Below are 13659 nucleotides of genomic sequence, written 5' to 3'. Positions count from 1 at the left end.
TTGTAGCAACCTTGGTAAGTCCATTGATCACCCCCTGATGTCCATACACCCGGTGTGGTGCTGTGGGTAGGGTGCCTGCCTTCAGACCTGAGTATTGCCGGTTTGAAACACTAATTCGTTTTGTGCAAATTCGTAATAAATTAAACGTTTCTGTACCATTCATAAAATATGATACGTTTGTCTGGCGTTCATGTCATATGATACGTTTTAATAGCGTATAATATGACATGATATAAAATAGCATATAATATAAAATATTATATGTTGTAACAGCGTTCGTAAGATATGTTACATGTTAGCCAATTAGTAGTGTATTTAACGTTTTGGTAGCGCATTGTAATGTAACGTAACATATCATATGAAATCGGGTGCCATGGATTTACGTAAAATAGTCTACGTAGTCCCCTGAGACAACGTTGCATATAAATAGGTAGAAAGAAAGAGAGGAGGAAACAGACAGAGTCAGACTGACATATGTGAGGATGCTAGTGCTCTCTCCTTCAGAGTGAAACAGCAACAACATGCCCTTACTTTGCTTTAGATTTACAAGAGCACAGCAGTGAGGGTGACATGGAGAACCAGACGTAAACATACCAGGACAATGCGACGGAGGGGGGAGAGTACAGTAACAGTAATTCCGGTTTTGGGGGTTGTCTTTCAATTGTCAATGTAAGGAAGTGAAATGGGTGTGTGTCGAGACCGATGGAGTCAGGGAATCAGAGAGGGAGGGAGGGAGACATTCAGAGAGGGAGGGAGGGAACCAGAGAGAGAGACAGTCAGGGTGGGAGGGAGGGAACCAGGGAGAGAGACAGTCAGGGTGGGAGGGAGGGAACCAGGGAGAGAGACAGTCAGGGAGGGAACCAGGGAGAGAGACAGTCAGGGAGGGAGGGAGGGAACCAAGGAGAGAGACAGTCAGGGTGGGAGGGAGGGAACCAGGGAGAGAGACAGTCAGGGAGGGAACCAGGGAGAGAGACAGTCAGGGAGGGAGGGAGGGAACCAAGGAGAGAGAGTCAGGGTGGGAGGGAGGGACAGAACCAGGTTGAGAGAGTCAGGGAGGGAGGGAGCCAGGGAGAGAGAGACAGGGAGGGAGGGAACCAGGCAGAGAGACACAGGGAGGGAGGGAACCAGGGAGAGAGAGACAGGGAGGGAGGGAACCAGGGAGAGAGACAGTCAGGGAGGGAGGGATGGAACCAAGGAGTGAGAGTCAGGGTGGGAGGGAGGGACAGAACCAGGTTGAGAGAGTCAGGGAGGGAGGGAGCCAGGGAGAGAGAGACAGGGAGGGAGGGAACCAGGCAGAGAGACACAGGGAGGGAGGGAACCAGGGAGAGAGAGACAGGGAGGGAGGGAACCAGGGAGAGAGACAGTCAGGGAGGGAGGGAGGGAACCAAGGAGAGAGAGTCAGGGTGGGAGGGAGGGACAGAACCAGGGAGAGAGAGTCAGGGAGGGTGGGAGCCAGGGAGAGAGAGACAGGGAGGGAGGGAACCAGGGAGAGAGACAGTCAGGGAGGGAACCAAGGAGAGAGAGTCAGGGTGGGAGGGAGGGACAGAACCAGGGAGAGAGAGTCAGGGAGGGAGGGAGCCAGGGAGAGAGAGACAGGGAGGGAGGGAACCAGGCAGAGAGAGACAGGGAGGGAGGGAACCAGGCAGAGAGAGACAGGGAGGGAGGGAACCAGGGAGAGAGAGACAGGGAGGGAGGGAACCAGGGAGAGAGACAGTCAGGGAGGGAGGGAGGGAACCAAGGAGAGAGAGTCAGGGTGGGAGGGAGGGACAGAACCAGGGAGAGAAAGTCAGGGAGGGAGGGAACCAGGGAGAGAGAGTCAGGGAGGGACAGAACCAGGGAGAGAGAGTCAGGGTGGGAGGGAACCAGGGAGTCCCGCCAATCTAGCAGGTGTGTAACTGCACCTTCACACAGAATACAGGTTGGCCATACACACCATGCCCTCTTCCATCCACATCCTCTTCTTGCTAAGCTAGCCGCAGAAGGGGCACGTCGCTACCCTGAGGTCACTTCCTGTGGAGACGGGATCATGCGCAGCAATTGATACGGTATGCCCGGGAGCTTAAGAAGCAGATTGTACAGCAATGATTCATCCGACGAGGCGCCGTCAGGCCTCGAGGTCACTTCCTGTGGAGATGGGATCATGTGCAGGAGGCAGGGGGACCTTAGCAACAGTCATGACACAACGCATGTTAATTGTCCAGCTAAAAGGCCAATAAGAAGTAGCGAAAGAAAATAAAAGGGCAGAAGAAAGCCCCCGTGGGGGAACGTGGAAGAAAACCGTGCAGCTGTTCATAATCATCCAATCACGTTCCCTGTTTTACATGCACAGTTATTTTATCAATGTAAATAGCACAGAGTTCATAGTTGCTCTAACAGCCGGGGATCGTTCTGTTGAAGGGAACCAAGACGGCGTTGTGGATACTCAGCCCTTTCTCTGGTTCACTTCTTCTGGTCCGAGCTGTCTGGATCCTGGACAGTAGTAGTGAACTAAACATGAAACATGCTAATGTTTGACGGGAAGCCACGGTGACAAAGAGCGGGATCGACCGCAGGGAGTGGCACCGCCCCTCTTTAGATCGGACCAAAAACAGAGAGAGCTTGTTCATAAAGCATTGTGTGAATGTGCGGCAAACGCCGGCGCATGAATCATTCTCCTCGGTCTAAATTCGTGACACTCAACGTTATCCAAGACTAACGTTGCTTTAGTCGGTTCAGAAACATCTGTGGCCGTTTAAACCTGTCAAACAGAGAATTATGCCTGTTCTGAACATATTGTTTTTAAAACAACATGGAACACATCATCTGGGAAAAATGTAGGAGATCATGAATATTTGAGTCATTACTGCCTAACCAACAAGAAAGACTTATAGCTCTCTAAACAGCATCTGATTGGCCAAAATAATTCTGAAGGACCTTGTCATTGATTGATTTGTGGCTGGCGGTAGGAAACGACCCCCCCCTCCGCCCCCATTGTAATGGTCTCCATCAGAGGCGTGGCTAGGATCACATGAGGAACATTTCTATTTACATGCTAGCGGCCTGCACATCTACACCGTCATAATGCACGATCGGAATTATAGATGCATAGATCAGGGGCCATTTTTTTATAGATTTTCTGGGGGTCAATTTGAGATCCAGGGCTGTTCATAAAAGACCCGGGGCTACAGCCCCCGACTTCCAGGGCTAAAAAGCCACTGCACTAAGGTCTCTCCAACCAAGACCCCCATCAATGTCAGCTTGCTTAATGGTCTCTGGCTTCATCAAATTTCTTCATGACATTTGGTTGTAGTCTATTCACAAAATATCAAATAGATTTTTTGACAACCCAGTAAGTTCTTGTTACTTTTTATTGTGATATGTTCATTTGTATTTATTGTAATCTTTTACAGTGTATTTACGAGCAAATAAATCCTTACTGCACAGATACATAGCTATATACAGTATCTCACAAAAGTGAGTACACCCCTCACATTTTTGTAAATATTTGATTATATCTTTTCATGACAACACTGAAGAAATGGCACTTTGCTACAATGTAAAGTAGTGAGTGTACAGCTTTTATAACAGTGTAAATGAGGCCATGGTCGACCAAAGGCGTTCTGAGTGGAACCTCAGGAGAAATACAGGCTGCTCTGGAAAAAGATGGTGTGGTTGTTTCAAGGAGCACAATACGATGATACTCAAACAAAAATTAGCTGTATGGTCGTGTTGCTAGAAAGAAGCCTTTACTGCGCCAATGCCACAAAAAAGCCTGGTTACAATATGCCCAACAACACCTTGACACGCCTCACAGCTTCTGGCACACTGTAGTTTGGAGGGATGAGACCAATATAGAGCTTTATGGCCACAACCATAAGTGCTATGTTTGGAGAGGGGTCAACAAGGCCTATAGTGAACAGAAAACCATCCCAACTGTGAAGCATGGTGGTGGGGTCTCAATTATGTTTTGGGGGTGTGTGAGCTCTAAAGGCACATAGGATCTTGTGAAAATTGATTGCAAGATGTTGTTAGAAAATACTGGCAGACTATTTGCATTCTTCTGCATGAAAGCTGCACATGGGACGCTCCTGGACTTTCCAACACAACAATGACCCTAAGCACAAGTCAAAGTTGTCCTTCCAGTGGTTACAGCAGAAACGGTAAAGGTTCTGGAGTGGCCATCACAGTCTCCTGACCTTAATATCATCAAGCCACTCTGGGGAGATCTGAAACGTGAGGTTCATGCAAGATGACCAAAGACTTTGCATGACCTGGAGGCATTTTGCCAAGACGAATGGGCAGCTATACCACCTGCAAGAATTTGGGGCCTCATAGACAACTATTACATAAGACTGCATGCTGTCATTGATGCTAAAGGGGGCAATACACAGTATTAAGAACTAAGGGTATGCAGACTTTTGAACAGGGGTCAGTTCATTTTTGTCTTTGTTGCCATGTTTTGTTTTATGATTGCGCCATTCTGTCATGACCTACAGTTGAATATGAATCACATAAGAAATAAATGAAACGTGTTTTGCCTTCTCACTCATGTTCTCTTTAATAATGGTACATATATTACCAACTCCAAGGGTATGCAAACTTTTGAGCACAGCTGTATACACACAGATACCAACACACTCACCACTTCTGTCCCTCCGTGAATTCTCTCACTAGTCGCTAGTTACACAATCTCTAAGTCATTACTATGGCCCTGTTCTATTTCTACATTTCCGCCTGTAAAAAAACGGTCAAAACTGAAACTTCACCCACACTGGTCAGCTTTACACAGTGCCATTACATGCCTAACGTTACAATGGTTTCTTGCGATGCAGCGAATGTGTGGCTGTGTTTGGGATAGCTCTTCGCCTCGCCGATCCGAGTCGGCCTCTGCTGGAACTCTCCCTGCCCGTGGATTCCTGCCTGCGGTCTCTGAGACGTCCGTGAGCAACCGTTGTGGACATGAGAAAGTGAGGGAGGGGGAGGAGAGAGGGGCTGCAGATTGAGAGAGGGAGGGACAGAGGAGGAGAGAGATGGAGGAGATGCAGAGGGGAGACGGAGAGCGGGGAGATAGGAAAAGACGAGAATGACAGAGGAGGAGAGAGGAGAGAGCGACCCGTTGCTCATCCGTCGCTCGTCCGTCAGCCTGCAAATGGCTGCTTCTCTCTCTATTCACTCCTAATTGCGTTCGCAGAGATGAGCTGAGAGGCTGTGAGCCCTTCAGGGGCTGGGAAGGAAAACCATTACCGCACAATCACCACTACTATCTGGGAGTAGAGTGTCAGTGATTGGTGCACCTTTGAAGTAAGTGTGTGTGTGTGTGTGTGTGACAGAGAAAGGGACAGAGAGAGGAGGGATTATGCCTTCGATGGACACGCTGAGAGATTCCAATGTTAACAGTACTGCCGTCGATGCAGGTTTCGTCCTATACATTACGGGGACGTGAGCTTTTCAATAATGCAAAGCAGAGGGTCATGAAACAGTAACGCCGTGAAATAGCAGGGTCGGGTTCAAGTTAGTAAGGGATTCTAATTTAAACTTCAGGAATGTAAAACAGCTCAAGTTTGGTTTTTGAGCTGTCCTTGAAAACACCCTTGATGGTCTTTTTGGAATGACTGAGTATCAGGTGGAATTTCCAGTAACTTCCTGACCTGACGTCCTTCAATTCAAATTGACCCCGACCCTGCTACAAAACTAAAATTCATCATAAAAAAAAAGTCCTGGAGGAGCAAAAACATTTAGCCTTTTTTTGGGGGGGTAGATAGTTAATTGCACTCGCCTGGTGTCCGAATTCTGAATCCGTCCCTACTAACATGGAGAGGATGAAAACAAGAAGTGAACCAGGCCTGGAGTTGAACAGCCTTGCTTATATCACAGTATATTCTCAAAGACGTTCATAAACCCAGATAAGGGAGGAAGCAGAGACAGCCGACTGAGAAATGGGTCCAGACGGCAGGATGGGGAGTGACACGGAAGAAATAGATCTTTTCCCCTTGAAAATCACAGCCTGCAGTGTATCTGTCAAGAATTGTGAATGTACGAAACCTAACATTTAGAAAGCACTGTATGTAAAGCAAACAGAACAAATAAAACCATCGGGTTAAATCGAACAAACTCACAAGATACTCAAGCCAAGCAGAATTATGACTATGCTTACAGCATTTTGGAATGCTTGCAAAGAAATCCTAGAGCACGGATTGACTGAGCCAAGTTGAGCATTTCTCGCCCTTCCTCAGTAATGGTACAGTAGCTCTCCCTAACTACCGTACGCATGGCTGAACATATCCTCCTATGGAGACCTACTGCGGCCAGCCAGTGATTGGTCTGGTCACATGTCAAAATACCCACCAACCAGACAGCCGGCCAACCAAGTCAACCGGTCAGTCAGTACAAGCCCGCCCAAGTGATCTAAAGGCAGACTGCAGAAAGAGGCCTGGACACGTGCTAAGGAAGCAGCCGGCCAAGGACAGGTCTAACTGTGATGTAAAGAGATGCTGACACAGCGCCTCCGGAGAACCCCCCCCCCCACACACACACACACACACACACACACACACACACACACACTACCGAGGGAAGACCTTCCTTCGCCCTCCTTACTCCTCTCCCCCCTCAGTCCGTGGAAAGGCCATCTGCAGCATTTACTACGAGAAAACCAACAACTAACAGTAAACACAAGAGGTGAAAATGAAATGATGGTACCTGACAAAGACACTGTGTGTCATTAACTGACAAAGACACTGTGTGTCATTAACTGACAAAGACCCTGTGTGTCATTAACTGACAAAGACCCTGTGTGTCATTAACTGACAAAGACCCTGTGTGTCATTAACTGACAAAGACCCTTCAAAACTAATCTGTAAAGGTGTATTAACAGGGAGTGCACGTTTCCATTTTATTATTTATTAATTTTTTCATGTCTCAATTCTGACTGCAACACATACAGACAAAACCCCTCCTTTTGTTTCTTTTAGAGATCCTTTTAGGTGACTTTTATAAGCTCAGTTCCTAATTCAATAATTCTGTTGGACTGTTGTTTCACTGAATCACTCAAGTCAAACAATCCTGTAATAGGGGTGATATCCAGTGTTGGTTCCATTCTGAAAACTCAATTTTGTTGAGATAAACTAGATCTAAATGGTTATGGACAGGTCAACTCTGATGACTCTGGGTGGGGTGGCAGTGTGTATCAGTCAGATGTCTTTAGAGAGAACAAGAATGAAAAGAGCCAGAACAACTCCAGAAACCCATTTTGTCTGTAAAGACTGTGGTCAGCCTACAGATAGGTCAGGTGTAGCTCCATTGATAGAGCATGGCGTTCACATAGCATGGCGAATAGGCAACTGTACAGCCAATGTCACGCTTCTGAACCAAGTTCCCTATGTTCTGATCCCATCCTTGACACCACCAAAAGAATGACATCTTAGATTGCATTTTTTTGGTGCGGAAAAAGTGGAAGATGGAAGTGATTCAACCCTGACGAAGCCAATAGCAGATTATACATGTTAGGCAACCAGGCATTGTAAACACTGCAGTCTAATCATGCAGAAACATATCTCCTGAACGCAGCGTCCAGCCATGTAACTGTTCATCCAATGTCCCTTCTGGGTGTTAAACAACCATTTAACCACTGTTACGCTCTTCTCTCACACGACACGCAGCAGAGTTTCCATTGTTGCAAACGGCTTCGTTAAGCAAGCCCATTAATCAGCACAAACAAAGACACTGTAAGGTGTAGCCTTCTCCGCTGAAATCGGCAGCAGCCACATTGTAAAAACCCACAAGAGACACATTGTTTCAGTCCTTACATATTTTCAGTTTTTTTTATTGACAGTAGGAATGATACAGAGACAGGTGAAGTGGAGACAGTGAATTGGAACACTCAAAAGCCTTTCGAGCCATTTGTCTGTTTATATGGGTGGTAAACTTTGTTCTAGTAGTTTATTCCTGGGACTTTTTGTTTGGTAAGGCTTGGTCTCTAGTGGTCTAGACCTTGTTACTGTTAAAGACTTTTTGAGAAACAACTTTCTGTAAAAAGCACTACATGATCACCACTAGATAGTATACAGCATGCCAGTGTTTCACCTACTTTAAATTAATTTAACAACGGCTAAATATAATTTGATCTAACAAAAAAAATATGTTTTAGGCATTCCATACTTGGAAATGGCTGAGACAACTTCTTCAGCCTAAACAAAAAGTTCAGCAGTGTTTCATTTAATCCAAGTCAACAATCAATAGGCCACTGTGAGGGAAGCGAGTGAGCAAGCGTGAGTGAAGTGCCTTTGACAGCTGTGTGACCTCCTCCATCTCCCACTCAATAGGACGCCACCTACCAGGGACCTCCGTTCGATAGGACACTAACGAAGAAGACCATTCTCCCAAACCCCTGAAAGGACGCCACCTACCAGGGACCTCCGTTCAATAGGACACTAACGAAGAAGACCATTCTCCCAAACCCCTAAAAGGACGCCACCTACCAGGGACCTCCGTTCGATAGGACACTAACGAAGAAGACCATTCTCCCAAACCCCTAAAAGGACGCCACCTACCAGGGACCTCCGTTCGATAGGACACTAACGAAGAAGACCATTCTCCCAAACCCCTGAAAGGACGCCACCTACCAGGGACCTCCGTTCGATAGGACACTAACGAAGAAGACCATTCTCCCAAACCCCTGAAAGGACGCCACCTACCAGGGACCTCCGTTCAATAGGACACTAACGAAGAAGACCATTCTCCCAAACCCCTAAAAGGACGCCACCTACCAGGGACCTCCGTTCGATAGGACACTAACGAAGAAGACCATTCTCCCAAACCCCTGAAAGGACGCCACCTACCAGGGACCTCCGTTCGATAGGACACTAACGAAGAAGACCATTCTCCCAAACCCCTGAAAGGACGCCACCTACCAGGGACCTCCGTTCAATAGGACACTAACGAAGAAGACCATTCTCCCAAACCCCTAAAAGGACGCCACCTACCAGGGACCTCCGTTCGATAGGACACTAACGAAGAAGACCATTCTCCCAAACCCCTGAAAGGACGCCACCATTGCTGGCCCTCCGACCCCAATCAACCAATTAGGCTTAATAAACACACCGAGATAACGCCAGCTTTAATAGCAGGTGCACCAATGTCGGTTCTACACAGGACATGTCAATGCAGTGAACTGTCATTTCTATTGAAGTTTGAGAGACGCTGCCCCCTGGAAACACCCAGAGTTGGTGCTTCTCGGTTCTACCTCCTAATGAATTGCACTCACCCGCTGCTCTAGGACGGGATCGATGAAAGAAATCATCGGAACCGGCTTCAAGGTTGAGCCGAGTTGGTCGGGTCTGGACTAGTGACTGTCATGTGGAGCATGGATGGTTCATGAGATCCGTATGAACAAGGGCCTGTGACCTTTAAACCCCCCAGACTACCACCTCAGTCCTGCAGTCTATGGGGTTCCTGTGGTAGTGGTGCCCCTGGACTCTTCAATGAAGGCGGGCTGAACAGAGAGACACAGCAGGATGCTGCCACCTTCCCGATACGGCCTCCCACTGAGCAACAGCTTAACGTGGAGGGGAAGACCATGGTGGCACACAGACGCACCCACATACACACACACACAGACAGACACACACACACCCACGGTGACCCACACTCCTCTACCCACACGCCTACTCACAGGCTAATTAGATGCCGATATTACACACGCAAAAACTGTACACACAGTAACACTGACTGATGCCAAGTCAAGAGACAAGGACAGCGAGGAGCCGACGGTGGGTGGGTGGGTGGCGACGGTGGGTGTGTGGCGACGGTGGGTGTGTGCCGACGGTGGGTGTGTGGCGACGGTGGGTGTGTGCCGACGGTGGGTGTGTGCCGACGGTGGGTGGGTGGGTGGCGACGGTGGGTGGGTGGGTGGCGACGGTGGGTGGGTGGCGACGGTGGGTGTGTGCCGACGGTGGGTGGGTGGCGACGGTGGGTGGCGACGGTGGGTGTGTGCCGACGGTGGGTGGGTGGCGACGGTGGGTGGGTGGCGACGGTGGGTGTGTGCCGACGGTGGGTGGGTGGCGACGGTGGGTGGGTGGCGACGGTGGGTGTGTGCCGACGGTGGGTGGGTGGCGACGGTGGGTGGGTGGCGACGGTGGGTGGGTGGCGACGGTGGGTGGGTGGCGACGGTGGGTGGATGGCGACGGTGGGTGGGTGGCGACGGTGGGTGGGTGGCGACGGTGGGTGGGTGACTGGCACCTTTTTCCCGATCCTGCTCTGACATCGGCCACTGAGCGGGCAGTGAAAATGACACGATCTCACTCGGAGACCCCCTTCATTGCACAGTTTTGTCGCTCGGCTCAAGGCACCAGGACTTGATTTTAGCCAAAGAGACGCTGTCACAATATTATTATTATTATTATTATCATCACAATCTCCCGGTAAGGAGCTCAGCACCAGAAGGAGCAGCGAGGAGGAGAGGAGCAGCACGGAGCCCCTTCTGGCCCGGCTGACGGGATGCCTTCTGCATGACAAGCTGTTCCGTTCTCCCCAGGAGAAGGAGGAAAACAGGACACAGGGAATACGCAGGGGGTGATAGTGGAGGGAAGAAAGGGAGAAGAAAGGAGGAGAAAGAGATGGACCGAGGGACAAAGAGGGCAGTGGGCGGAGTAATAAGCACATAACCATGCTAAAGGTCAAATGTAACAGTCCTGGAACACAGACCTGGAACACAGGGGCTCCAGCTGTCAGAGTGAGGGAAGGGACACACACACACACACACACTAATGCAGCATGATGATCTGGAACGTGAGAAGCACTATTATGTTGTCTCTAATTCCAGGTGTGTGGAATTATGTATAATATGCAGTGAACATTACAGGTATCCCTGCCTGGGTCTTGATAAGGGCATCTCTTAATTGGCCATATCGATACGAATAATTAATTTAATTCATTAAAACGCTTTCCATACGTAATAGTCAACTAATTCTTATGCCACAGTGATGGGATCCTGAAACCCTTTACTTCTGCTGTTGTTGCTAGGTAAACTGGGGACTGAGGAGGAATACGGCACAAATGCATCCTGTACCCAATGCAGTAATAAACTATATGTCCCGATGCATAGGGGGATTCTCTGGACGCTGCACCTGCAAGCCTGATGGTTCTCGTTCCTGTTTAAAACCCAGCTCAGATAACTGCGTATTGAAAACATTGCGCCTTTTTCGCCTTTCCCCCTCACGTCGCTGAACCATCCATCTGCATCAACGGTATGTGCAGCTACAGAACGTGGTTATAGGCATCGTTTTACCGCGAGGATTCATCTCGGCAGGGTTTAGCCCATAATAACTGCCCAGCTTTATGTGCCCGTGCCCTCCGACACCAGATAACTAGCTATATTGTAAAACTAAAGTATACATAGTGTCTATCCAGCGGGCTGGAATAAGGGCAATGCGCCTATGCTCTGCGGTATTCCATTTGGTCATTACGCAAAGGGAGATGTCAGGCAATGCTGAAATAAATGCAATGTATGCTTTCTATATGAATTCGTTGCGGTGTTCACGTCGGCCAGTAATAGGAATGTTTTTGAATTTTATGTCTGCTTGAATCATGTTTTCCTATTCCCTTCCCATTGGAATGGGACCAAGCGCTGATCAAGCGGATTTGCAGGCTACGTTTCTTCCTGCAAACTCTCACTCACTTGCAAAACACGGATTGAAAAAATAGGCAACTGTAAACCGGTTTCGCTTACCTGCCCACCGTCTGGTTGGCGAGCTGTCGCATCCGATTGAATTGCTTCTTCATCTTGTATTTTCTGCGTTAACACCTCTGGGGGAAAAGACTCCGCATTTCGCTCAAAATAACGGCTCGTACTCCGCAGCGGCACAAGAGAAATTCCAGCCCCTTACATTTTTCTTTCCTCATCGCAATTCTTAACACCTGGATAAATGCTCAGAGTTGCTTATTCTTACTGCATTTTACCATATCCATTCGCCCTACACCCTGTGCAGAGATGCTGGACCAATTCGCTGCTATGGGCAGAGCTGAATGACAGCATCATGACAAGTAGCCGCTGTGCAGCAAAGCAGGGTGGGAACTGTAGTAAATAGTGTACAGCTCCAATACGTCATTCAGAGTAAATTATTATGGATGACCGAAGGTATAAGTCGTTTCCAATTGAATTAACTATATATTATATATTTTCTGAAATTATATTTTAATTACGATATATGAATGTCTAATTCCATAGGAGCAGTAAAAAGTAATGATTTAAATAGTTGTCCTACGATTATTTGAGATTGTTTTATGTAGTCTAGAATTCGGACTACTGAAATGTCCCGCTTGTGTGGCCGGTGATGATGAACTGATTCAATATGATATCCATCTTATTACGCCGCCCTGTGGTGGCCGTGTGTAAATACAACTCCCTTACAACCGTTCCTTGGGCACCTCCCTAACTCGTCTCCTATCCAGAGCAACGGGTCTGATATAGGATCAGGTTCCCGTCCATGTACTTTTATCTAGAGCAGCACGTGTGATATAGTATCAGGTTCACGTCCATGTACTTTTGTTGATTATGATCGAAAAGAAAAAAACAGATCCAAATCAGAACTTCTACAATTAAATGCTATATACCCAGATCTTATAGAGAGCATAACATTGTAAATACATAATGATCTAATGCTTTGTTCTATCAATAATAGAATGTAACAACACAGGCTCTTCTGTGGGGGTCACTGTTCACGTTCTGGCAACTTATGAGTCTGGTCTTTATAGAGAAGGGTCAATATTATTTGTCACAGTGGGAAAAATCTGTCTTGAAAATCACCCACTAGAAGCAGGGCTGAGAGCAAATACATTTAAATAGTAGAAGGGTGTGCGGTAAGTTTTTTGTTTAATGTTTTTTTATGCCTTTCCCAAACCTTGACCTAACCTTAACCCAACAAACGTAAAACTTAGCCCTTACCATTATACCCCACCTTACAACAGCATGTGCAGGGCGATGCTAATCTCCCCTGTATGGTTAATTCATTCCTGGGTAGCGACCTTGAAACCAAGATGGAGCCTACAGGTAACCCCATCCGCGTGAAAAAGAGCAGAAGAGAATCAGCTACCCATCATACATTGCTACCTGGTGTAAGATGAAGGACATTGTCTGACAAACTGCACATTCTCTATGCAAATTTAATTTTTACTGTCTATTGTAAGTTATTTACTTTTCAGAATTTTTCTTACGCATTGTCCCGCCGGCAATGTGAATTATTATTGTTATGTTCATGATGTTATTATTGTGAGTTAAACACTTAATTTCCAAAGAACACTTTGGCAATATGCACCTAAGTTGTTACATACCAATAAAGCAATTACAATTTAATTTAATTGAGAGATAGACAGTAACAGAGAGAAAGAGAGAGAGAGAGAGAGAGAGAGAAGGCTGGTAAATGGAAATACTGTGTCAGTTAACCTCAAGGGTTAGTGCCTGAGTGAATACTGTGTCAGTTAACCTCAAGGGTTAGTGCCTGAGTGAATACTGTGTCAGTTAACCTCAAGGGTTAGTGCCTGAGTGAATACTGTGTCAGTTAACCTCAAGGGTTAGTGCCTGGGTAAATACTGTGTCAGTTAACCTCAAGGGTTAGTGCCTGAGTAAATACTGTGTCAGTTAACCTCAAGGGTTAGTGTCTGAGTAAATACTGTGTCAGTTAACCT

At 47.4% G+C, this 13659-nt stretch overlaps 1 protein-coding gene across 6 annotated transcripts in view; it reads right to left on the bottom strand.

The window, feature by feature from the left end:
- si:ch211-114m9.1 (rho GTPase-activating protein 44) overlaps nt 1-12011 on the bottom strand; it is a 61263-nt gene extending 49252 nt beyond the window's left edge. For all 6 annotated transcript variants that reach the window (XR_003782591.2, XM_029123611.2, XM_013131268.3 and 3 more), the window contains exon 1: nt 11705-12011. Coding sequence is in view for 5 of the 6 variants with exons in the window: in XM_029123611.2 (XP_028979444.1) it covers nt 11705-11757 (53 nt within the window). In the remaining variant the exon portion in view is untranslated. The remainder of the gene's footprint in view (nt 1-11704) is intronic.
- Between the last annotated feature and the right edge of the window lie 1648 nt (nt 12012-13659).

The sequence above is a fragment of the Esox lucius genome, chromosome 11, assembly GCF_011004845.1.
Source record: "Esox lucius isolate fEsoLuc1 chromosome 11, fEsoLuc1.pri, whole genome shotgun sequence".
Taxonomy (NCBI): Eukaryota; Metazoa; Chordata; class Actinopteri; order Esociformes; family Esocidae; genus Esox; species Esox lucius.
The sequence above is the reverse complement of the archived record's forward strand: the minus strand, read 5'-3'. Positions and strand labels throughout refer to the sequence as shown.